Source organism: Rhinopithecus roxellana, chromosome 8 (assembly GCF_007565055.1).
Source record: "Rhinopithecus roxellana isolate Shanxi Qingling chromosome 8, ASM756505v1, whole genome shotgun sequence".
NCBI lineage: Eukaryota > Metazoa > Chordata > Mammalia > Primates > Cercopithecidae > Rhinopithecus > Rhinopithecus roxellana.
Window position 1 is genome coordinate 108,941,912 of NC_044556.1, and position 27,219 is coordinate 108,969,130.

General features: G+C 38.9%; 1 protein-coding gene across 4 annotated transcripts in view; it reads left to right on the forward strand.

The window, feature by feature from the left end:
- Nucleotides 1-27,219, forward strand: part of CATSPERE (catsper channel auxiliary subunit epsilon) — a 162,151-nt gene that overhangs the window by 30,810 nt on the left and 104,122 nt on the right. For 2 of the 4 annotated variants that reach the window (XM_010353277.2, XM_010353278.2), the window contains exons 7-8: nt 3,694-3,771; nt 14,735-14,841. The exons of 1 other annotated variant lie outside the window; for it this stretch is intronic. In XM_010353277.2, the coding sequence (XP_010351579.1) occupies nt 3,694-3,771; nt 14,735-14,841 (185 nt within the window). The remainder of the gene's footprint in view (nt 1-3,693; nt 3,772-14,734; nt 14,842-27,219) is intronic. One more of the 4 variants, XM_010353279.2, reaches the window with a different exon arrangement.

Genomic DNA, 27,219 nt, shown 5'->3' on the forward strand with positions numbered 1-27,219 from the left:
ATTTAAAATTTATAAATGTCTGTAAAATGGGGACTGGTAAAGCTCTACTGACTGTCTTAGATTTCAGGTGCACATCCTAATTTAACAGCCCAAGAGATTCAAGAACCTACAGCCAAGAAATAAATACAAATATAACTTTGCAAGCAGTCAAACACATAAAGCCCAGGCGGAAGTGATTGCAAAACCCGTTTCCATTACCTTGCTGGGTTTTGATTTATATTCAGGCGTGTGAAATCAGTAACAAAAACAACAACAACGAAAAGGATCAGTAACAAAATTACCTAGAAAATCCCCGTGTTGGGGAATTTAAACACTTCTGTATCCATGGGTCAAAAAAGAAACCAATCGTTTAAACTAAATAATTAAGACCTCCAGGCAGATAGTAAAGGACACAAAACACCTTCACTCCTGCTTTAAAAAGAAACACATGGTAAAATTTTAAAATCCTTCAGACTCAAAGCGCTGTGAGTAAAATGAAATCTAAAGGTGTTACATTCCAGAAGAATGAGTCCTTGCTAGGTGAACAAAAGCCAGAGAATGCTTTCCTACTTAGGACCACTTGCTAAGGTTGGAGGTAGGACAGAAGAGCGAACTGGCCAATGATGGATGGCTAGACGTGGCTGGGATGAGGTGAAACCAGGTGGACTTTAGACTAGTGTGTGGGCTGGTGTATCTGATTTGAATCCAAAAGAGTACCAAAGTAAAGAGAATTCTCTCCATTTGTCAATGCCTCACATGGGAAGTTTACTTAATAATACGCGTCACAGCTATATGACAAAACTGTAGAACTCTCCTGAAGGAAAAGCACACTATTTCCTTAATAAATGTGCTCTACAACATAAAGATATGAAATTTTCCTGAATTTATCAATGCAATGCCATCTGAATGAAAAAAATATACTTTTTCAGAACTAGACAAGATGTTTCCAGAATTCCTGTGGATTAAAGAAAAACAAACAGTGTTCCGAAAAACACTGAATAAGAGCTGGGATAGGGCTCTGGCCATGCAGGCATTCAAATACACGGCGAAGCCTTCATGTCTAACGTGTGAGATACTAACTCTCGAAAAGGCAGTCAAGATGAATAGAAAAGCGTAAGAATCCAGAAATAACCAAAATGCAGTTAGGTCTTTACTAAGCAATGAAAGTAGCATCTCAAATCCCTGGGGAAAAGATGGACTAGTCAATAAATGACATTGGGATAACTGGGTAGTCATACTTACTTAATAAAAAGCAAAGATTGGAGTTATACCTTACATAGTACACCAAAATAAATTCGAAATAATTTTACATTGAATATGTAAATACAATAAATCCAGTAACAAAGAAAACATGGAAGAATTCTCTTAAAACCTGATAATTGGAGACCTTTCTAACTATATCACAAAATGCAGAAGACAAACCAAAATATATGACAATTTTTACTCCATAAAGCTAGAAGATAAGTAAATGACAGATAACATGGCCAAAAATTATCATAAACTCCAAAGAAAGTGGAATACAGGTGGAAAAATACAACTGATTAAAGTAAACAAATCAATGTCTTCTTAATATGTAAAAAAAATTTCAAATAAACCATTAAAAGAGAAAAAATCCAACAACAACAACAACAACAAAAAATGAGCAAATGAAATGCAAGTGGAACTTGAACATACTGGAAAGAAGCTCATACTTTCTCAAAATAAGAGATGTGCAGATTTAAACTATAATGCAGTACCAGGCTGGGTGTGGTGGCTCATACCTGTAATCCCAGCACTTTGGGAGGCCGAGGCAGGCAGATCACCTGAGGTCAGGAGTTCGAAACCAGCCTGGCCAACATGGCAAAACCCCGTCTCTACTACAAATACAAAACTTAACCGAGCATGGTGGTGGGCACCTGTAATCCCAGCTACTCGGGAAGCTGAGGCCGGAAAATTGCTTGTACCTGGGAGGTGGAGGTTGCAGTGAGGTGAGATTGCACCATTGCACTCTAGCCTGGGCGACAGAGCAAAACTCCATCTCAAATAAAAATAAATAAATAAAATTTTTTAAACAATGATACCACAATACCATTTTTCACCCATCAGACTGGCAATAATTGAACGTATGACAAAACCTGATGTTGGGAAAGAACGTGAGGGAAGAAGAACTCTCATACATCACTAGTGAGAGACCCTATTGGTACAACTGCTGCAGACAGCAGTTTATCAGTATCTATGAAAATTACAACGTGTTTACCCCATGACTCAACAATTACACTTTTAGGCATGTGCCCTACCAATATGCTCAAAGTTGTACAAAGTTGCTCATTGTCGCCTTGATTGATTATAATGGCAAGGGAGAAACTAACGTTTATCAGTAGGTTACCGGTTAAATAAATTGTGGTTCCTCCATAATTTAGAGTAATATCCAACTGAAAAATCAGTGAAATATATAAAGATCTCTAAAATAACTTTAGATGATGAACAAAAAATTCAGAAAAAATATGTTTAGCATCCTAGCATTTTGTAAAAGGGATGAAAATAATATATCTGTTGGTTATACACAAACATTTTATAGGAATCTAAGCAAGCACTTACTAATAATACCTATGGAGTGCAGATGGATTTATGGGAATTGAGTGATGGAGTACAGGGTGGGAGAGTCAGCTTTTGCTGTATTTTTAACATAATTTTTAAGTATATGAATAAATATTCAAGAAAAAATAAGAAAGAAAACAGTACTGTATCTATTGAACTGGCCTTGCATCAAGTCACAAATGTTAAGTTACAAATAACATGTATAGGGTGATTTCATTTTTATAAAAAGTACGTGAGTGGGGGTGAGGTTGCCGTGTCTATTTATGGCTATAAAGAAAGATAGGCTAGGCGTGGTGGCTCACGTCTGTAATCCCAGCACTTCGGGAGGCCGAGGCAGGCGAATCACCTGAGGTCAGGAGTTCGAGACCAGCTTGGCCAACATGGTGAAACCCCATCTCTACTAAAAATACAAAAATTAGCCAGGCATGGTGGTGAGTGCCTGTAATCCCAGCTACTCAAGGAGGCTGAGGCAGGAGAATTGCTTGAACCCAGGAGGCAGAGGTTGCAGTGAGCTGAGATTGCACTACTGCACTCCAGCCTGGGCGACAGAGTGAGACTCTGTCTCAAAAAAAAAGAAAAGCAAAGAAACAGAAAAATAGGCCAGGCACAGTAGCTCATGCCTATAATCCCAGAAATTTGGGAGGCCAAGGCAGGTAGATCACCTGAGGTCAGGAGTTTGAGACCAGCCTGGCCAACATGGTGAAACTCTGTCTCTCTAAAAATACAAAAAATTAACCAGGCGTGGTAGCAGGCACCTGTAATCCCAGCTACTAGGAAGGCTGAGGCAGGAGAATCACCTGAACTGGGAGGCAGAGGTTGCAGTGAGCCGAGATACCACCATTGCACTCCAGCCTGAGCAACAAGAGCAAAACTCCGTCTCAAAAAATACCCGTAAGCGTTCATATGACATTTCAACATTCCATACTTAAGGGGTGTACAGGCATTGTGTTAATTCTTCCTTCATATGTCTTTCAGTTGACATCCTTTACCTATGTAAAGCACTTTTGCTTTTTATTTTTAAAAGTGGGATAATCAAAAATTTTTAAATAAAAAATGTGTTTATGGTTAAGTTTTGCCACAACTAAAAATGAAAGCTGTACAAAATGTAAAGAATTGCAAACAAATTTTCTTTTCTAGGTTATCAGTGTATGGGTATATGATCCAGAAAATGCTGATCCTGATGAGTTGCTCGGGAGTGCAGAAGAACCTTCAATAGTAGGTGGAAACATTAGTATCATCATAGTAAGAACTAGAATGCTGTCTTTCTTTTGTAGGGACTGTGAATAATTTATAATCGATAGACAGGGTTTTAAGCTGCCCACACCTAACTAAATACATTTGCATGATACCTTTTAGTTTAGCCATTATAGTGCTTTTGAACTTATGCTCCATCTCTACAATAGTAAACCTTTCTTTAGAACTCTAATTGAACATTCTTCATATTTTCTTTTTATTTATTTTTTAATTTTACTCTAAGTTATGGGATACACATACAGAATGTGTACGTTTGTTACATAGCTATACATGTGCCATAGTAGTTTGCTGCACCTATCAACCCATCATCTAGGTTTTAAACCCTGTATGCATTAGGTATTTGGCCAAATGCTCTCCCTCCCTTTTCCCCTCATCCTTCGACAGGCCCTGGTGTGTGATGCTCCCCTCCCTGTGTTCATGTGTTCTCATTGTTAACTCCCACTTATGAGTAAGAACATGCAGTGTTTGGTTTTCTGTTCCTGTGTTAGTTTGCTGAAGATGATGGTTTCCAGTTTCATCCATGTCCCTGCAAAGGACATGAACTCATCCTTTTTTATGACTGCATAGTATTCCATGGTGTGTATGTGCCACATTTTCTTTATCCAGTCTATCATTGATGGGCATTTGAGGAATCGCCACAGTGCCTTCCACAACGGTTGAACTAATTTATACTCCCACCAACAGTGTAAAAACATTCCTGTTTCTCTGCATCCTCACTAGCACCTGTTGTTTCCAGACTTTTCAGTGGTGGCCATTCTAACTGGTGCGAGATAGTATCTCATTATGGTTTTGGTTTGCATTTCTCTAATGACCAGTGATGATGAGCTTTTTTTCATATGCTTGTTGGCTGCATAAATGTTTTCTTTTGAGAAGGGCCTGTTCATATCCTTTGCCCACTTTTCGATGAAGTTTTTTTTTTTTTTTATTGTAAATTTGTTTTAAGTTCCTTGTAGATTCTGGATATTAGACTTTTGTCAGATGGATAGATTGCAAAAATTTTCTCCCATTCTGTAGGTTGCCTTTTCACTCTGATGATAGTTTCTTTTGCTGTGCAGAAGCTCTTTAGTGTAATTAGATCCCATTTGTCAATTTTGTCTTTTGTTGCCATTGCTTTTGGTGTTTTAGTCATGAAGTCTTTGCCCATGCCTATATCCTTAATGATATTGCCTACGTTTTCTTCTAGGGTTTTTATGGTTTCAGGTTTTACATTTAAGTCTTTAATCCATCTTGAGTTAATTTTTGTATGAGGTTTAAGGAAGGGATCCAGTTTCTGTTTTCTGAATAAGGCTAGCCAGTTTTCCCGGCATCATTTATGAAATAGGGGATCCTTTCCCCATTGCTTGTTTTTGTCAGGTTTGTTGAAGATCAGATGGTTGTAAATGTGTGGCGTTATTTCTGAGGCCTCTGTTCTGTTCCATTGGTCTATATATCTGTTTTGTTACCAGTACCATGCTGTTTTGGTTACTGTAGCCTTGTAGTATAGTTTCAGGTCAGGTAGTGTGATGCCTCCTAGCTTTATTCTTTTTGATTAGGATCGTCTTGGCCATTCAGGCTCTGTTTTGGTTCCATATGAAATTTAAAGTAGTTTTTTTCTAGTTCTGTGAAGAAAGTCAATGGTAGCTTGATGGGAATAGCACTGAATCTATAAATTACTTCCAGCAGTATGACCATTTTCACGACATTGATTCTTCCTATCCATGAGCATGGAATTTTTTTCCGTTTGTTTGCGTCTTCTTTCCTTGAGCAGTGGTTTGTAGTTCTTGGAAGAGGTCCCTCACGTCCCTTGTGAGTTGTGTTCCTAGATATTTTATTCTCTTTGTAGCAATTGTGAATGGGAGTTCACTCATGATTTGGTGGTCTGCTTTTCTGTTATTGGTGTATAGGGCATATTTTCTATTAACCTCCTCATTCATGAAGGGGCTGAACATTAAGGTGCTTTAGAGATGTTCTTTGAGCATCCATATCAAAGCCTTCTTTCAAAAATGTCTCATCACTTATTGAATCCTTTATCACTTGGAGATAAATGAATTTTCTAAAGATGCAACACTGTGAATAAATCCTTTCTTTTTGTTACAAATTTACCTCTTTCAAGATTTAAATTTTGTCTTCTGTTACAATTAAAATGTATTTAAAAAAATCTAAAATGAGGAATTAGCTGACTGTTAATTTCCTATGGGACTGTTTACATTTTAATGAGTCAAGAGCTATCTGATTTTTTAATAGCATGTTATCCTATCTCATGGTAATCAAATTCCCAAGGAAAGGATTGATAAATCAGAAGGATACACAACCAATTGTTTCATCTGGTAATCAACTTTAGAGGGAATAAAATAAATTAATGGTAATTAAACACTTTAAGTATGACTATTGGCTTAATTTCTAATCATTTTAAGTGAATATGCACCTTTTAATGTTATGTAGTGCGTTCATAATACTTTACTTTCTTTTCATCTGCACATTTATCCATGATGATGTGATTTTATTAAATCCTTTCTATGGCTCTCCATTAGCAACAGCATAGACCCTTAACTCTTAGGCTCTTACTGTGACATACAAAACCTTATCTGCCTCTGCCCCTCTTCTCTGGTCTCAGCTCTCTACAGCTGTCTTCCCTCCGGCCACTGGATTCTGCTGTCTCCTCACACACACCTGCTGTTTTCATGCATCTATGTTTTGGCTTATGCTATTCCCTGCATACCAACCGCCCATCCGTTTTCTTCATCTCTGTAACTTCTACTCATGTTTTTGGTCTCTAATTAGGTGTCACTGCCTCCAAGATGGCTGCCATCACCAAATCAGGGCTTTTGTTTCACACGAGCAGTTTGAAGGGATTATTTTGAAACTACAATTTTGATCCAATCATCCACAATGATGAAATGAAGTGATGACCACCTTTATCTTTAGAAATGCTTTGTTTTACAAAGTGTTTTTCTGATATAGCTAAAACAGATTGGGGGGGGGTAATATTTGTATGTGGGTGTACATTTTTCCTGCTTTCACTTTCAGCTTCCTGTATCCTTACAGTTTTTTTCAAACACCAACTCAAACCAGACATATTTTTAATATGCGTCTTATAAACACTCTAAAGTTGAGTTTTTGCTTCTGTTTTTTATCTTGACTGTCATTATATGTCTTTAATTAGAGCATTAAGTTCATTTTCATCTAATATAGACACAATATATTCTTAGATTTGCTTTATATTTGTTCTGCCGATTGTATATTATTTCTAACTGGCAACTCTCTTCAGTTTCATCAGATACTGTTTCACTAGCTCCTTACTTCCACTGTTGCTGTTAGGAAACCATCTTTCTGCCTGTTACTCCTTCGAAACTGTCTTAACCCGGGCTCCTCAGAAGTGTGCTTGTAGTTTATTTTTGGAGATGATGCCAGGAATAAGAGTGGAGGAGCAGGAAAGGTGTGCCAGGAAAGGAGGGAGATACAATTTTTAGGCTATCAATGCTGTGGACCGCTAGAGCACAATCTCGCTGAGCCCCTCCAGGAAGCCATGTGGAATGTGTTTTTAAATTGTCCAACAGAAGAACAGAAAATGCCTCAGAGTTGCCTCACACAGGAGAAGAAAGGTTCCCATCCTCCATTAGTCAGAGGTTTCCCCCTGGCTTGTTAACTCCTAGTACTTCCAGGTTGTGCATCTCTAAATGCAGAATAGGTTTCCACGGGCAGCCAAGATGCAGGGATAGACAGGCCTTGACAGAGAAGGGAAAATGATGCTTGAGTTGATGATGCTAGAGTCGATGTGAGATTCTGTCAGGTTATAAATGTGTGAAGTGTGTTGCCAGAATTGGCTCGATTAAAAAGTAGGGTACTACAGCTTACAGGAGGTGTTGAGTAAGTAAGCAATCCATGTTTTCTCCTCTGGCTGCTTTTGAGATTTTTCTCTCTGTCTTTTGTTTTCTGCAGTTTTACTATGATGTATCTAAATGTGAATTTAAAAAAAAAATTTACTTGGAAATATTTGACTTTATGAATCTGTGGATTGGGGTTTCCACAATCTTCTGAGCTAGGGGCATACACAACCTGACTTCAAATATAGTACAAAGCTGTAGTAAAAAAACAGCATGGGGCCGGGCGCGGTGGCTCAAGCCTGTCATCCCAGCACTTTGGGAGACCGAGACGGGCGGATCACGAGGTCAGGAGATCGAGACCATCCTGGCTAACACGGTGAAACCCCGTCTCTACTAAAAAATACAAAAAACTAGCCGGGCGAGGTGGCGGGCGCCTGTAGTCCCAGCTACTCGGGAGGCTGAGGCAGGAGAATGGCGTGAACCCGGGAGGCGGAGCTTGCAGTGAGCTGAGATCCGGCCACTGCACTCCAGCCTGGGCGACAGAGCGAGACTCTGTCTCAAAAAAAAAAAAAAAAAAAAAAACAAACCAGCATGGTATTGTTATAAAAACAGACTGATAGAATAGAGAATCCAGAAATAAATCCACATATTTACAGCCAACTAATTTTTGACAAGGGCACCAAGAACATACATTGGGGAAAGGATACCCTCTTCAATAAATTATGCTGGGAAAACTGGATATTCATATACAGAAGGATGAAATTAAACCTTTTTCTCTCACTATATATATATCAACTCAAAGTGAATTAAAGACTTAAAGGTAAGACATGAAACTATAAAACTACTAGAAGAAAACAGAGGAAATGCTTTAGGACATTGATCTGGGCAAACATTTTATAGCTAAGACTTCAAAAGCTATGAAGGTGGCTTGCTTGAGTGCTGGCAGTGGCAGCAGAGGGCCAAATGGGTGTCAGGTCCTCAGGCCCCTTGGCAGCATTCATTGCAAAAGCAGTGGCAGTAGCAGCAGCAGGCCAACCCTTCAGCCCCCATGCAGCACATGAGTGCCAGTAATTGCAGTGGTTGACTGAATTGACCAATCCCCAGGCCTCCATGTGGCACACACATGTGGGTGCCAGTGCCATTGGAAGGTTGGGCAGGCGAGTCCCAAGGTCTTCAGTAAATCCACATGATGGCAGTGATGGGCAGGACAGGTCTATTCTCAGGCCCCCGAAAGGCATACATAAGTGCTAGTGGTGTCAGGCAGGGCAGAACAATCCTCAGGCCTCTGGAGGGTATATGTGAGTGTCAGTAGTAGCAGATGGGGCAGATCAATCTGCCGGCCCCTGGACAACACGCATATACACTGGCAGCGGCAGTTGGGGTGAGTTGACCTCTAGGCTTCTGAATGATGCGTGTGGGCACTGGTGAAGGTGGAGATAGGCAGATCTGGCTTATCCTCATGACTGCAATGGTGCTTCTGGGTGCCACTTGCAACAAGCAGGGTGGATCTATCCCCAGGTCCCCAGACAGCATGCTGGGGCACTGGTGGTGGTGGCAGTGGACAGGTCAGGACCATCCTTAAGCCCTCAGATGGTGTGCATGGGACACTGGCAGTGGTGGGCACGGCAGGTGAATCCCTAGGCCTCCAGATAAAAAATGCATGCAGGCTCCACTGGTGGAAGCTGCAGGTGGGTTGAGTATAACCTCAGGTCCTCCAATGGTGTATATGGCTATAGTGAGTGGAGCAAATTGATCCCTTTGCTCCCAGACTCATTTTTTAATTAGGTTGTTTGGTGTTATTTTTTATTGCTCAGGTTTACGTTTTCTGTATATTCTGGATATTAATGTTTTATCAGATATGTGATTCAAAAATATTTTCTTCTATCCTGTGGATTACCTTTTTCTTCTGTTCATAGGGACTTTTGAGGCACAGAACTTTTTAATTTTAATGAAAGCTATTTTTCCTTTTGTTTCCTGGGATTTTGTGTCTTATCCAAGAAATCGTTGCCAGATCCAATGTCCTGAATATTTTTCCCTATGTTTTCTTCTAAGAGTTTTATCATTTAGCTCTTAACATTTCAGGAATTAACTATTGATAACACCCAACAACTTGGATGGATGCTGAGCTAAATAGCCGCTTTCAAAGTGCTGATTCCATTGTATGATTCCATACTGTATGATTCCATTTATAGAACATTTTAGAGGTAACAGATTGTAGTAATAGAAAACAGGTAAGTGGTTTTCAGGGGTTAGGCTATGTGGACAGTTGTGAATCTTAAGTGGTAACATGACGGAGTTTCTTCTATGTGATGTATTCACTCTTGTGTTCTGGTTGTGGGGGTGATTACATGAATCTACACATGTGATAAAGTTTTATAGAACTATGCTAAATAAATAAATAAAAGAGTACCTGGAAAAGTTGGTGATATCTGAATAAGGTCTGTACCCAAGTTAATAATGTTGTATCAGCATCAATTTCCTAGTTTTGACAATGCGTTAGGATTGTGTCAACTATTCCCATTGGGAAAAGCTGGGGAAAGGGTACTTGGAGACTTCTTGTGAGTCAAACAATTTTGAAATAAAATAATTTAAAATTCTATTTTAAAATCTCTTCAATGTTTGGCCATTGTACTAAGAATAAAATCTAACCTATTTTGCAAAGCATACAATGCTTAGCATGATGTAGCCCTTGCCTGTCTCTTCTCTGACCTTATCTGCTTACTAGTCTCCCCCTTCTACTATACACGAGCCATCACTTTCCTGTCAATTCCTCAAGCATAGTAACTCCTCTTCCACCTCAGGGACTTTGTAACTGTTGTTCCTTCTGTCTAGAATTCTCTTATCACAGCTGTCTCATGAATACATACTCTCCTTGGGGTGGTGAGATTTTTCATTATTTGTTCAACAAATATTTGTAAATGCAGATTTGAGAGGCAAAGCCTCAAGGCAGCAATGTAGTTTTGAACATATTGGTTTGAAGTGCTTCTGAGACAACTGGAAGTCACGATTAAAAATCTAATTAGGGCCGGGCGCGGTGGCTCAAGCCTGTAATCCCAGCACTTTGGGAGGCCGAGACGGGCGGATCACGAGGTCAGGAGATCAAGACCATCCTGGCTAACACGGTGAAACCCCGTCTCTACTAAAAAATACAAAAAAAAAAACTAGCCGGGCGAGGTGGGGAGCGCCTGTAGTCCCAGCTACTCCGGAGGGTGAGGCAGGAGAATGGCGTAAACCCGGGAGGCGGAGCTTGCAGTGAGCTGAGATCCGGCCACTGCACTCCAGCCCGGGTGACAGAGCAAGACTCCGTCTCAAAAAAAAAAAAAAAAAAAAAAAAAATCTAATTAGATCCTCAGTCTAGAACTAGATATACAGTTTGGGATCTGACTTACAATTTGATGAGTTGTACAGAAATTGGATGATATTTGAAGCCATGTTAGTGAAATGAGATCATGTAGGAAGAGAATATACTCTGAGAGCGGGGCCTATGGCCAGACCCTGGGAACCACTAATAGAGCAGGAGGGCGTGATAACCAAGCCAAGTTAGAGTGTTTCAAATGGGAGGATTCATCCCATGTATCAAATGCTGCTAAAAAATCAGGTGAGATCGACAGAACTATGTTTATTAAATGTAACAATATGTGTAGCCATATGTTGATGATATAACTAGAAAAATACTATTAAAAATAATAATCCTATTTTTAATACGGTTATTTTTAATAGCAATACTATTATAATATTTTGAAATACTATTTAGTATATTTTAAAATACTATTTAAAAATAATAATATCATAATAATAATACTATTAAAAATAATAATACCAAGCATGGTAACTCACACCTATAATCCCAGCACTTTGGAAGGCTGAGGCAGGAAGATTACTTGAGCCCAGGAGTTCAAGACCAGTCTGGGCAACATAGCAAAACCCCATCTGTACAAAAAGTACCAAAATTAACCAGACGTGGTGGCACACACTTGTCACAGCTATTCGGGAGGCTGAGGTGGGAAGATTGCTTGAGGCTGAAAGGCAGAGGTTGCAGTGAGCTGTGATTGAGCCACTGCGCTCTAGCCTGGGTGACAGAGTAAGACCTTATCTCAAATAATAATAGTAATAATAACAACACAAACATTAGCAGTAATATAATGAAACTTGTTCTGTCATAGATCACTAGTAATAACATAAATTGGTATAATTCTTTTAGAAATTATTTTGGCAATATGTATCAAGAGAGTTTTGTTTGTTTGTTTGTTTTTAGAGATTTAGAGATGGGTTCTCACTCTGTTACCCAGGCTGGAGTGCAGTAGTGTGATTATAGCTCACTGTAGCCTCAAACTCCTGGGCTCACATGATCCTCCTGCCTTAGCCTCCTGAGTAGCTGGGACTATAGGTGCGCACCACCATGCCAGGCTAAAAAGTTTTTGGTTTTTTTTTTTTTTTTTTTTTTTTGGAGACAGAGTCTCTCTGTTGCCCAGGCCGGAGTGCAGTGGCATGATATTAACTCACTGCAGCCTCCACCTCCTGAGTTCAGGTGATTCTCTTGCCTCAGCCTCCCGAGTAGCTAGGACTACAGGAGCCTGCTACCAGGCCCAGCTATTTTTTGTATTTTTAGTAGAGACAGAGTTTCACCATGTTGGCTAGACTGGCCTTAAACTCTTGACCTTAGGTGATCCACCTACTTTGGCCTCCCAAAATGCTGGGATTACAGGTGTTGAACCACTGCGCCCAGCCTAAAAGAGTTTTTAAAGTGTTTATAGCTTTTGACCCAGCAATCACACTTCCAAGAATCTTATCAAAAGAAATAGTCCTAACCATAGAAAAGACTGTGTATCTGATGATGTTCCTAGCAATAATATTACCAATAGTGAAAAAAATAAAACCACCAAAATGTCCAATACAGGAGTGTTAAGCAAATGATGGTGATTCACTCAGTGAAAAATTATGCAGACATTGAAAATGATGTTTATAGACTGAACATGAATATAAAACAGTAGCCTGTACTTGGTAAATCTGAAGAAAACACTAATGTGGTTTTTGCCTTTTTGATAATTTTTATGTGTTAATTTTTTCCATATTTATAAAATTATCCTTAATGACCATGAATTACTTTCTTAATCAAGAAAATATATTTTTAAGCTTGTTTATATGATTATAATAACTTTTTCTTGATATTTTTCCTACAATCTTCTTATATGTGTTATTTATTATATTTTACTTCCATCTTTTTTTTTTTTTTTTTTTTGAGACGGAGTCTCGCTCTATCTCCCGGGCTGGAGTGCAGTGGCCGGATCTCAGCTCACTGCAAGCTCCGCCTCCCGGGTTTACGCCATTCTCCTGCCTCAGCCTCCCGGGTAGCTGGGACTACAGGCGCCCGCCACCTCGCCCGGCTAGTTTTTTGTATTTTTTAGTAGAGACGGGGTTTCACCGTGTTAGCCAGGATGGTCTCGATCTCCTGACCTCGTGATCCGCCCGTCTCGGCCTCCCAAAGTGCTGGGATTACAGGCTTGAGCCACCGCGCCCGGCCTTACTTCCATCTTACTCTTTGCTACATTAAGAATGTTTCATTTACTCTTTCCTCAGCAGTTATACAAAAGGTAGTTGTATTTAAAATTCTGAATAGTAAATATGATTTTCAGAAACAAAATTAAAATATCTGTTATTATTTATTAGGCAAACCTATATTTCTCTATAAAAATCATCAAATAGGCTGGGTGCAGTGGCTCATGCCTGTAATCCCAGCACTTTGGGAGGCAGAGGCAGGTGGATCACCTGAGGTCAGGAGTTCGAGACTAGTCTGACCAACATAGTGAAACCCTGTCTCTACTAAATATTAAAAAAATTAGTGGGGCATGATGGTGCATGCCTATAATCTCAGCTACTTGGGAGGCTGAGGTAGCAGAATCACTTGAACCCAGGAGGTGGAGGTTGCAGTGAGCCGAGACTGTGCCATTGCATTCCAGCCTGGGCAACAGAGCAAAACTCTGTCTCAAAAAAAAAAAAAATCATGAAATGAGTATTCTTCAGGAAAGGCCTTCCCTGACCATTATTCCTGCTTCCCACAATGTGCTTTACTGCCAGATAACCCCTTCGCCCCTTGAATCCCCCCTTACTGGCACTCATGATAACGATCTTAAAGGTTCCTTTGTGAGTGGATGCCATGTTTTTAGAAAGTTAAACAAAAGCAGTATTAGAGGATTAGGATAAAATTCTAGACTAGCCCTCATCGTCTGATTTTTTAATTCTAGAAATTTCCCATAGTAAAACAGTTGCTTCTGTTCTAAAAGTACCTTACTAGGAATAATTCCAACTCAATTCCCCTTCTCCTTATGTATCATGAGAAAAAGGGAGCTTTTCAGATCAATCTGATTTCTTTTTTTTTTTTTTTTTTTTTTTGAGACGGAGTCTCGCTCTGTCGCCCAAGCTGGAGTGCACTGGCCAGATCTCAGCTCACTGCAAGCTCCGCCTCCCGGGTTCACACCATTCTCCTGCCTCAGCCTCCGGAGTAGCTGGGACTACAGGCGCTGCCACCACGCCTGGCTAGTTTTTTGTATTTTTTAGTAGAGACGGGGTTTCACCGTGTTAGCCAGGATGGTCTCGATCTCCTGACCTCGTGATCCGCCCGTCTCGGCCTCCCAAAGTGCTGGGATGACAGGCTTGAGCCACCGCGCCCGGCAGATCAATCTGATTTCTAAGAGCATTTTTCTTAAAACCTCCAGATATCGTTTGAAACCTTCCTTGAAAGAACATGTCATTTCGAAGGCAGGTTCATGTAGAAAGAATTCTAACAGATGAGTTTTAGAAACTCTACTATATATTTCATTAAGATTAAAACTAGGGTTATTTATTTAAGTATTCCCATAGTTTCAGTTCATTCAGGATTCTGATTGTGTGTAGAGATTTTGATGAGTTGGAAACTGTATTGTGACTTACTTGTAATTCATTAAGTTCGCATGGGGAGGAGGCTATAAGGTGGAAAGAACAAAGCTGAATCTTGAGCACAAAGTAAATTTACAAATGTAAACAATATCTTAACCACAATAACAAATTCAATATATCATGATGTCATATCAAATTACTTTAGCTATGAAAATAATAAAAAATGAAATTTTATTTTGTTTTTACAGAATTCCATAGTACTCAGCACACAGATGGCCACATTGGGACAGAAGCCTGTCATACATACAATTCTGAAGAGAAAAGCCTATTTATCAAATGAGAAAATGAAAAAGGGGTATTTAATTTTTTAAATTTTAAATATAGAAATATGAAAACTTAAACTAGATTTTAAAATCCTAGTGGCACTTAATGGAATATGTCTTATATGTTATTTTCAAGTGCCTTCTTTTATAAAACACAAAAAAATTGATAATCAGAACTAATTACTAACTTAGAAAATGCTAGACTCTTGGATTAGAGTTTTACAATGTGTCCATACCTAATCCTCAATCCAAGAGCCTCATTCGGGTTGGTGGCAAATCCTGGAAATATCTCAAAATGTGTCCTGCTGGTTTATAAAAGTCAACCCCGGTGGTGTCCAGTACCCGTACACACACACACACACACACACACACACACCCCGCAAATTCTACCTGAGAGGCAAGATACATTACTGTTAAAGTTAGTAGGTTATCACGAGGTATAGACAGACTTCTTTAGTCTATTAAGCACCTAGACACAGGGCAAGGTGCTTTTAACTAAAGGATAAAGTACCTGCCTTCAATAATCTTTCATTTGGTGCGAGAGACAAACAAGAAACAGACATTATATAGGAGTGAGGCCAGGGTGCAGAGGAGCACAAAGAGGGTGCACCAATTCTGGCCCTGGAGGAGAGGGAGTCAGGGAGGACTTTCCTAAAAAGGTGACATCTGCATTATTGAAAAGAAGTAAAACCTAGCCAACTGGGGGAGAATTCCAAACATAGGAAATGACAAACAGCAGGTCCTCAAATAATGTTCATTATAAGATTGATTAGAAAAAACTTGATTCCCTGTTGGGGCCACTGCTGTGTGGAGTTTGCATGCTCTCCCTGTGTCTGTGTGAGCTTCCTCCAGGTATTCTGGTTTCCTCCCACATCCCAAAGCTGTGCACTTGAAGTTCATTTGTGTGTCTGCGTGGTCTCTGTTGGAGTGAGTGTGGGTGTGAATGTCAGTGTGCCCTACAATGGGATGGCGTCCTGTCCAGGGTAGGCTCCTGCCTTGAGCCCTGAGCTGCCGGAATGGGCTCTGGCCAGCCACAACCCTGAACTGGAATAAGTAGGTTAGAAAATGAATGAATGGATGGATGAATACAAACGATCGTAAAATAAAAATTTGTAAAGTAGACAAGACTATGACATGACGATAAACAATGCTGTAGGAAAGCGCTCAGAGAGCCACCATATTTGTGATTGTTGAGCTTTGAACTGTGTGATGGTAGGAGGTGTTTCTTAACAATTTGGCAACATTAATTTCTTGATTTAACCCACCATCACGATGATCGCCCTCACTCACTGTTTCACCAAGAGTTGGGTAAATAATTACCTTACTTGTGAGCCACCGCACCTGGCCCTAAGAGTTCTTTATATTCTAGATACAAGTTCTTTATCAAACATATGATTTACAAGGATTTTCTCCCATTCTGTGAATTGTCTTTTCAGGTTCTTCTTGATATCCTTAAAGCACAAAAGTTTACATTTTTATGAATTCCTAATTACTTATTTTTTTCTTTGGTTCTGTGTGCTTTGGGTGTCATATCAAATAAACCGTTGCCAAATCCAAAGTGACAAAGTACCACACTATTTTTCTTCCTATGAGTATTACAGTGTTAGCTCTTACATTGAAGTCTTTGGTCTATTTTGAGTTTGTATTTGGTCTGTATTTGCAGTGAGTTCATTTTGCGGTGGAGTCCAAATGAATTCTTTTATATCTGGATATCTAGTTGTCCCAGCGTAATTTGCTGAAAAGACTGTCATTTCCCCCATTGAATTGTTTCGGCACTCTTGTTGAAAGTCAGTTAAGAGTGAATGTGACAGTATATTTCTGGATTTTTAAATTCTATTCCATTGCCCTACATATTCATCCTTATGCCAGTACCACACTTCTCCCATGGATCTCTGCAACGCACGATCAGGAGATGCCCTTATGAGCCCATGCCACCAGGGCCTTGGGTCCAATACACAGAGCTGTGTGGAGTCTCAGCAGAGCAGCCACTCAGGCACACACAGAGACCCAGGAGTTTTACGTACTCTGGACCCGGGACCCCTGCCAAGGTGGAAAATGTGTCCATACATATCCCTAGGAAGGGGGCTGAATCCAGGGAGCCAAGCAGCATTATTCAGTGGGCCCCAATTCCACAGCACCTAAGGAAAATATTCTAGAAAAATGTAAATCGTCAAAGTTGACCCAAAAAATACATATAGAACTTGACCAATGTTTTAACTGAAAAGAAACGATTATTATTTAACAATCATTGAGGAGAAGAGAGCACTAGCACAGATAATTCCAATGCTAAACAGTGAGATGAAGTCGTTAGCATACCCAAAATTCAGGCAAGAGCTATGTAAGAAAGGAAAATCATAATCATAAGCTGATCTTATTCATGAATGTAGATGCCAAATCCTGAATAAAATATTATCAAATAAATTTAGCAATAGGCCAGGCATAGTGGCTCACGCCTTTAATCCCAGCACTTTGGGGAGGCCAAGGCAGGAGGGTTGCTTGAGGCCAGGAGTTTCAGACCAGTCTGGGGAACAGAGAGAGACCCTATCTCTATGCAAAAATTAAAAATTAGCCAAGTGTAGTGGCATCCACTTGTAGTCCTAGCTATTTGGGAGGCTGAGGCAGGAGGATTGCCCAAGCCCGGGAATTTGAGGCCACAGTGAGCTGTGATCTTACCACTCTACTCCAGCCTAGGTAACAAAGTGAGACCTTGTCTCTAAATAAATAAATACATAGATCCAGTAATATATATGAAAAATATATGATATATGATCAAGTTTATTTATACCAGAAGTTCAAGTTGTGTATAATATTTTTAAATGTTTTAATGTAATTTATTACATTAATAGCTTAAAGGAGTAAAATTAGATGATCATCTCAATAGGGACAAAATAAAGCTTTGTTTCAAAATGTTTTTTTACTTCCTGCTTTCCTCGGCTTAGTAAAAAATGAAGTAAAAAATTTTTAACCTCATACTATGTGTAAAAATAATCTCAGATGAATTAAATATGTACATATGAAAGGCTAAACTGAAAAAATTTAGAAATATAGAATATCTTTATTGTCTCAGGATAGTGAAGGATTTCTACAATTCGAAAGTTACTCAAACTATGCAAGTAAACATTTGATAAATTCAGCTCATTAATGAATATATGACCTGATGTTCAGCCTCATTAGTAATCAAAGAAAAATATTAATAGCCCAATGAGATCCATTTTACGTATACCAGATTGATAAATATATTAAAGTTTTAGAAAGTCATTGGTGAGGATACGCAACAATGGAACACTAATGTGGATTGCTGATGGAAGGGTAAACTGGCACAACCAATTTGAAAGAATTTTACATTATCAGGCAAAGTTAAAGATGCACATCCCCCATGGTTACAAGCTCAATACCATTATATACCCTAGAGAAACCCATGCACAGTTACCTAAGGAGATGTGTAAAATAATATTTGTAGCAGCATTGTTTGCAATTGCAAAAAAAGAAGAAGAAAGAAACTTTAATTTCCACTCATGGAGAAATGTATAATGAAGAAACCAAACATGCCTATTACTATTGGTTTAACTGTAAGTAACAGAAAACTTGATTAATAATGGTTTAACAACAACAACAAAAAATTTCTGCTGCTTAAAAAGAAGCCTAGAAGTAGCCAGTGGTTAAGGCCCTAGGCTTTTTCCACCTTCTTCTCCACCATCCTCAGTGTTGGCCTCATCTGTGGCCTCATGGTCACAAGATGGCTGCTGAAGCTCTAACAGCACAAGTCTTCACTCAGTGTGAGAAAGGCGGGTGACAGTGAGTGGCCAACGTAGCAAAGAGGACCTTTTCCTTAATGGTGCTATCGTTTTGTCAGAATAGAAAGTAACTGCGCTGGGTGCGGTGGCACATGCCTGTAATCCCAGCACTGGGAGGCTGAGGTGGGTGGATTACCTGAGCTCAGGAGTTCGAGACCAGCATGGGCAACATGGCAAAACCATGCCTGTATGCACAAAATAAAAATTAGCGGGCATGGTGGCACACCCCAGGTAGTCTTAGCTACTGGGGAGGCTGAGGTAGGAAGAATGCCCAAGCCCAGGAGTTTGAGGCTGCAGTAAGCTATGATTGGGCCGCTACACTTCAACCTGGGTGGCAATGAGACCCTATATCAAAAAGAGAAAGAAAAAGGAAAAGAAAATAATTTCTTAGATGTCCTTGTATATCTCATTGGCCACAGTGGGTTATATGGCCAATTCTAGCTACAAGACAGACTAGAAAAAAAAATCTGGCTTTTCCAGCCTATACAATGTGAGGCTAGCAAAGGCAAGGCAGTGCTTTTCAGTGGCGCTCACCGGTTTCTACCACAACAAAATCACCTGCGGTTCAACCAATAGATTGGCTTAGTCTCTTTCTTTCTCTTTCTTTCTTTCTTTCTTTCTTTCTTTCTTTCTTTCTTTCTTTCTTTCTTTCTTTCTTTCTTTCTTTCTTTCTTTCTCTTTCTTTCTCTTTCTTTCTTTCTCTTTCCTTTCTTTCTTTATTTCTTTCTCTCTCTCTTTCTCTCTCTTTCTCTCTCTCTTTCTTTCTCTCTCTCTCTCTCTCTTTCTTTTCTTTTCTTTTCTTTTCTTTTCTTTTCTTTCAACAGGGTCTCAGTCTGTCACCCAGGCTGGAGTGCGGTGGCATGACATGACCACACTTCACCACAACCTCAAACTCCTAGGCTCTAGCAATCCTCCCATCTCAGCCTCCCAAGTGGCATGTGTCACCATGCCTGGCCAATTTTTCCACTTTCTGTAAAGACAGGGTCTCCACCTGTTGCCCAAGCTGGTCTTTATTTTTTTTTCTTCAGCTTTCAAGTTGAGGGGCACAGCCGGTTTGTTATATAGGTAACATGTGCCATGGTGGTTTGCTGCACAGATCATCCCATCACTGAGGTATTACACCCAGTATCCCTTAGCTATTCTTCCTGAGGCTCTCCCTCTCCCCATTCCCCACAACCAGCAGGTTCCCTGCATATGTTGTTCCCACTCACCCCACCATGTGTCCATGTGTTCTCATCATTCAGCTCCCACTTACAAGTGAGAACATGCAGTGTTTGGTTTTCTGTTCCTGCATTAGTTTGCTGAGTGTAATGGCTTCCAGCTCCATCCATGGTTTACACCCCTGGTGTAAACATGCTAACAATGTATACACTATACAACAATGAAAATATACAAAACAACACTAATCAATATGGATGAATCTCACAAGCATAATATGGAATGATAAAAGCAAGTCATAGAGGAAAGGTAAAGTGTAATTCCATTTATAAAGTGCAACACTAGAAAAATAATACATTGCTTAGTAATGGGTAAACTATGTTTTTAAATTTTTTTATCCTTAATTGTTGTGGGTACATAGTAGGTATATATATTTTGGGGTTTTATGAGATTTTGATAAAGGCATAAAATGTATAATAATCACATCAGGGGAAGTGGGGTATCCATCACCTTAAGCATTTATTCTTTGTGTTACAATCTAATTATACTCTTTTAGTTATTTTTAAACGTCCAATTAAATTATTATTGACTATAGTCACCCTGTTGTGATATCAAATACCACATCTTATTCTATTTTTTGAACTCATTAACCATCCCTACACTCTTCCACAACAACCCCCCACCACACACACACACACACACACACCACACTCTTTCCAACCCCTGGCAACCATCATTCTACTCTCTATATCCAAGAGTTCAATTGATTTAATTTTTAGCTCCCACAAATAAGTGAGAATATGGTGAAGTTTGTCTTTTTGTGCCTGGCTTATTTCACTTAGCATAATGGCCTCCAGTTCTACCCATATTGTTGCAAATGACAGGATCTCACTCTTTTTGATGGCTGAATAGTGCTCCATTGTGTACGTGTGCCACATTGTCTATCCATTCGCCTGTTGATGGACACTTAGGTTGCTTCCAAAGCTTGACTATTGTGAATTGTGCTGCAATCAACATGGGAGTAGGTATCTCTTCAATATATTGAATTCCTTTTTTGGGGGTATATACCTAGCACTGGGATTGCTAGATCATATGGTAGTTCTATTTTTAGTTTTTTGAGGAACTTCCAAACTGTTCTCCGTAGTGGTTATACTAATTTACATTCCCACCCACACCGTACAGGGGTTCCCTTTCTCCGGCATTTGTTACTGCCTGTCTTTTGGATGAAATCCATTTTAACTTGGGTGAGATGATATTTCATTCTAGTTTTGATTTGCATTTCTCTAATGATCAGTGATGCTGAGCACCTTTTCATGTACCTATTTGCCATTTTTATGTCTTCACCTAAGAAATGTCTATTTAGATCTTTTGCCCATTTTTATTTGGATTATTAGATTTTTTTCCTGTAGTGTTGTTTGAGCTTTTTGTGTATTCTGGTTATTAATCCCTTGTCAGATGGATCGTTTGCAAATATTTTTCCCCCATTCCGTGGGTTGTCTCTTCAATTTTTTGATTGTTTCCCTTGCTGTGCAGAAGCTTTTTTTTTTTTTTTTTTTTTTTTTTTTTGAGTCTCACTTTGCAGAAGCTTTTTAATTTTATGTGATTCTACTTGTCCATTTTGGCTTTGGTAGCCTGTGCTTATGGGATATTGCTCAAGAAATCTTTGCCCACTCCAATGTTCTGGAGAGTTTCCTAAATGCAGTTGGAGATCTTAGACTTAGGTCTTTAATTCACTTGTGTTTTGTATATGGCAAGAGATAAGGGTCTAGTTTCATTCTTCTGCATATTGATATGTAGTTTTCCCAGCACCTTTTTTTTTTTTTTTTTTTTTTTGAGACAGAAGTTTCACTCTTATCACCCAGGCTGGAGTACAATGGCATGATCTCGGCTCACTGCAACCTCCACCTCCCATGTTCAAGCGATTCTCCTGCCTCAGCCTCCAAGTAGCTGGGATTACAAGCCTGTGCCCACCACGCCCGCGTAACTTTTGTATTTTTTAGTAGAGATGGGGTTTCCCCATGTTGGCCAGGCTGGTCTTGAACTCCTGACCTCAGGTGATCTCCACCACCTCGGCCTCCGAAATTGCTGGGATTACAGGTGTCAGCCACCATGCCCAGCCCCCAGCACCATTTCTTGAAGAGACTGTCCTTTCCCCAATATATGTACTTAATACCTTTCTCAAAAATGAGTTCACTGTAGATGTATTGATTTGACTCTGGGTTCTCTGTTCTGTTCCATTGGTCTATGTGTCTGTTTTTATGCCAGTACCATGCTGTTTTGGTTACTATAGCTCTGTGGTATAATTTGAAGTCAGGTAATGTGATTCCTCCAGTTTTGTTCATTTTGTTTAGAATAGCTTTGGCTATTCTGCTGGGTCTTTGGTGGGTTCCATACAAATTCTAGGATTTTTTTTCCTATTTCTGTAAAGAATGTCTTTGGTATTTTGATAAGGGTTGCATTGAACCTGTAGATTGCTTTGGGTAGTATGGACATTTTAACAATATTGAATCTTCCAATCCATGAACATGGAATGTTTTCCTTTTTTGTGTCCTGTTTAATTTTTTGCATCAATATTTTATAGTTTTCATTACAGAGATCTTTCAATTCTTTGGTTATGTTAATTCCTATGTATTTAGTTTTAATTGTACGTATTGTAAACAGGATTACTTTTTTATTTCTTTTTCAGATTGTTTGCTCTTGGCATATAGAAATGCTACTGATTTTTTGTATGTTGATTTTGTATCCTACAACTTTTCTGAATTTATATGTAAGTTCTAATAGTTTTTTGATAGAGACTTCATGTTTTTCCAAATATAAGATTGTATCATCCAGGTACGGTGGCTCACGCCTGTAATCCCAGCACTTTGGGAGGCTGAGGAGGGCAGATCATGAGGTCAGGGGTTCGAGACCAGCCTGACCAACATGCTGAAATCCCATTTCTACTAAAAATACAAAAAAAAAAAAAAAAAAGCCAGGTGTGGTGGCTCGCACCTTAATCCCAGCTAATCAGGAGGCTGAGGCAGGAGAATCACTTAAACCCAGGAGGCAGAGGTTGCAGTGAGGAGAGATTGAGCCACTGCACTCCAGCCTGGGTGACAGAGGGAGACTCCATCTCAAAAAAAAAAAAATTATATCTTCTGCAAGCAAGGATGATTTGACCTTCTTCCATCCCAATCTGGATGCCCTTCATATCTTTTTCTTGTCTGATTGCTGTAGCTAGGGACTTCCAGTACTGTTCAATAACAGTGGTGAAAGTGGGTATACTTGTGTTCCAGGTCTTAGAGGAAAGACTTTCAGTTTTTCCCCATTTAGTATGGTACTAACTGTGGATCTATCATATATGGCTTTTATTATGTTGAAGTATGTTCCTTCTATACCGAGTTTTTAAAAATTTTTTTTTTGTCATGAAAGGATGTTGAATTTTATCAAATGCTTTTCAGTATCAATTGAAATGATCATATGACTTTTGTACTTCATTCTGTTGATACAGTGTATCACATTGATTGATTTGTGTATATTGAACCATCCTTGCATCCCTTGGATAAATCCCACTTGATCATAATGAATGATTTTTCTAATATGTCATTGACTTTGGTTTGTTAATTTTGTCTTAGATTTTTGCATCAGTGCTCATCAGGGATATTGACCTGTAGTTCTCTTTTTTTGATATGTCTTTTTCTGGATTTGGTATCAAGGTAATACTGGCCTCATAGAATGAGTTTCACAGTATTCCCACCTCTTCTATTTTTGGGGATAGTTTGAGTAAGATTGGTATTAGTTCTTTAAATGTGTGCTGAAATTCAGCAATGAAGCCATCGAGTCCTGGGCTTTTCTTTGCTGGAAGACTTTTTCTTATGGCTTCAATCTCGTTACCTGTTATTGGTCTGTCTAAATCTTAGATTTCTTCATGGTTCAATCTTGGTAGGTTGTATGTGTCTAGGAATGTATTCATTTCTTCTAGGTTTTCCAATCTATTGGCGTATAGTTGCCTCTAATGATCCTTTGAATTTCTGTGGCATTGGTTGTAATGTCTTCTTTTTCGTCTCCAATTTTATTTATTTGAGTCTTCTGTCTTTTTTTCTTAGTCTGGCTGGAAGTTTATTGATTTTATTTATCTTTTCAAAAAACAAATTTTTCCTTTCATTGGTCTTTTGTATTGTTTTCTTCATTTCAATTTAATTTATCTCTGCTCTGATCTTTGTTATTTCTTCTAGTAATTTTGGGTTTGGTTTTTCTCTTGCTTTTCTAGTTCTTTAAGATGTATTATTAGGTTGTTTGTTTGATGTTTTTCTACTATTTTTGGTATAGGCACTTATAGCTATAAACTTCTCTCAATACTGCTTTTGCTGTATTCCATAGGTTTTGGTATGTTATGTTTCCCTTATGATTTGGTTCAAGAAATATTTCAATTCCTTCTTTCATCCATGCCTGTTATCTGAACTTTAATTGCCTGCCCTTCAACTCCCTCTTAATTTCTTCACTGACCCACTGGTCATTCAGGAGCATATTGTTTAAATTTGATATGTTTGAATAGTTATCAAAATTCCTCTTGTTATTGACTTCTAGTTTTATTCTATTGTGGTCAGAGAAGATACTTTATATTTGAATTTTTTTAATGTTTTAAGACTTGTTTTGTGGTCTAATATATGGTCTATCCTTGAGAATGATCCATGTGTTCAGGAGAAGAATGTGCACTCTACATCTATTGAATAAAATGCTCTGTAAGTATCTCTTAGGTTCATTTGGTCTGTAGTGGAGATTAAGTCCAATGTTTCTTTGTTGATTTTCTGTCTGGATAATCTGTCCCATGCTAAAAGAGGGATGTTGAAGTGTCTGGCTATTATTGTATTGGGGTCTATCTCTCTCTTTAGCTCTAATAATATTTGCCTTATATATCTGGGTGCTTCAGTGTCAGTTGCATATATATTTACAATAAAGTTATGCCCTCTTGCTGAGTTGACCCCTTTATCATTATATAATAACCTCATTTGTCTCTTTCTATGGTTTTTGTCTTGTAATCTATTTTGTCTGATATAAGTATAGCTACTCTTCCTATTTTGTTTTCCATTTGCATTGAATATATTTTTCCATTATTTTATTTTCAATGTATTCATGTCTTTATAGGTTAAGCATGTTTCTTTTAGGTAACAGATTGTTGAGTCTTGTTTTTTAATCCGTTCAGCCACTGTATGTCTTTTGATTGGAGAGTTTAGTCCATTTACATCCAGTGTTATTATTGATAAGTAAGGACGTACTTCTGTGATTTTGTTATTTGTTTTACTGTTGTTGTGTAGTCTTCTCTTCCTTTTTTTCTTCCTTTCTGTCTTCCTTTAGTGATGGTGATTTTCTCAGGTGGTATGTTTTAATTTCTTGGTGCTTTTTACTTTTTGTGTAGCTGTTGTATGTTATTTGATTTGAGACTACCATGAAGCTTGCAAATAATTATAGCCCATTATTTTAAACTGATGACAACACTGATTGCCTAAACGAATGAGAAATTTGAAAAGAAAACTAGTAAGAATTCTACACTTTAACCTTGTCCCCCCGCTTTTAAACTTCTTGTTGTTCATATTTACGTCTTATTGTACTGTCCATGTCTTGAAAGTTGTTGTAGTTACTATTTTTGATTGGTTCCTCTTTTAGCCTTTCTACTTAACATGTGACTAATTTACATACAGCAATTACAGTATTTAATATCCTGTGTTTTTCTGTGTACTTAAAATCAGCAGTGAGTTTTGTGTCTTCAGATGATTTCTTACTGCTCACTAATGTCTTTTTCTTTTGAATTAAATATCTCCCTTTAGCATTTCTTGTAGGACAGATCTTGTGTTGATGAAATTCCTCAGCTTTTGTTTGTCTGCGAACATCTTTATTTCTCCTTCATGTTTGATGGATATTTTCCCCAGCTTTACTATTCTAGGGTACAGTATTTTTTCCCTCAGCACTTTAAATATATATATCATGCCACTCTCTCCTTGCCTGTAAGCTTTCCACTGAGAGACATATTGGAGCTCCATTGTGTGTTAGTTGTTTCTTTTCTCTTGCTGCTTTTAGGATCCTTTCTTTATCCTTCACCTTTAGTAGTTTGATATTAAATGTCTTGAGGTATTCTTCTTTGGGTTAAATCTGCTTGGTGTGCTGTAACCTTCTTATACTGAATATTGATGCCTTTCTTGAGGTTTGGGAAGTTCTCTGTTATTATCTCTTTGAATAACCTTTCTACCCCATCTCTGTCTCTGCCTCCTCTTTAAGGCCCATAACTCTTAGATTTGCCCCGTTGAGGCTATTTTCTAAATCTTGTAAGCATACTTCATTCTTTTTTATTCTTTTTTCTATTGTCTTCTCTGATTGTATATTTTCAAATAGCCTGTCTTCAAGCTTACTAATTCTTTGTTCTGCTTGATCAATTCTGCTATCAAGAGACTCTGATACATTCTTCAGTATGTCAGTTGCATTTTTCAACTCCAGAATTTCTGTTTCTTTTTAATTATTTCAAACTCTTTTTTTTTTTTTTAAGTTTATCTGATAGGATCCTGAATTCCTTCTCTGTATTATCTTGAATTTCTCTTGAGTTTCCTCAAAATAGCTATTTTGAATTCTGTGTTAGAAAAACCACATATCTCTTTCTCTCTGTGATAGGTCCCTGTTGCTTTATTTACTTCATTTGATGAAGTCATGCTTTTCTGGATGGTCTTGATGCCTGTGGTTGTTCACTGATGTCTGGACATTGAAGAATTAGGTATTTATTGTTGACTTCACAGTCTGAGTTTGTTTTTACCTATCCTTCTTGGGAAGGCTTTCCAGGTATTCAAAGGGACTTGGGTGTTGTGATCTAAGTTTTTGGTCACTGCAACCATATCTGCATTAGGAAGCATCCCAAGCCCAGTAATGCTGTGACTCTTGGTGGTCTTGGAAAAAATCTGGAAAAATTCTCTGAATTACCAGGCAAACACTCTTGTTCTCTTCTCTTATTTTCTGCCAAACAAACGGAATCTCTCTCTCTCTCTCAGTGCCGAGCTGCCTGGAGCTGGGGGAGGGGTGACACAGCACACCTGTGGCCACAGCCACTGGGACTGCACTGGGTCAGACCTGAAGCTAGCACAGCACCGGATCTCACCCAAGGCCTGCTGTAACCTGGCTACCACCTATGTTCGCTTAAGGCCCTAGGGCTCTACAATCAACAGATGATGAAGCCAGCTAGTCTTGTGTCTTTCCCTTAAGGGCTGCAAGTTCCCCCAGGCCCCATGTGGGTCCAGAGGTACCATCTGGGAGCCAAGGTCTGGAGTCAGAAACCTTAGAAATCTACCTGGTGCTGTATTTTTCTGCAGCTGAACTGGCACTCAAACCACAAGACATAGCCCTTTCCACTCCTCTCTTTCCTTTTCACAGACAGAGGAGTCGTTTCCTGTGGCCGCCACCACCACAGGCCCACAATGAGTGCTGTCAGGCTACAATTAA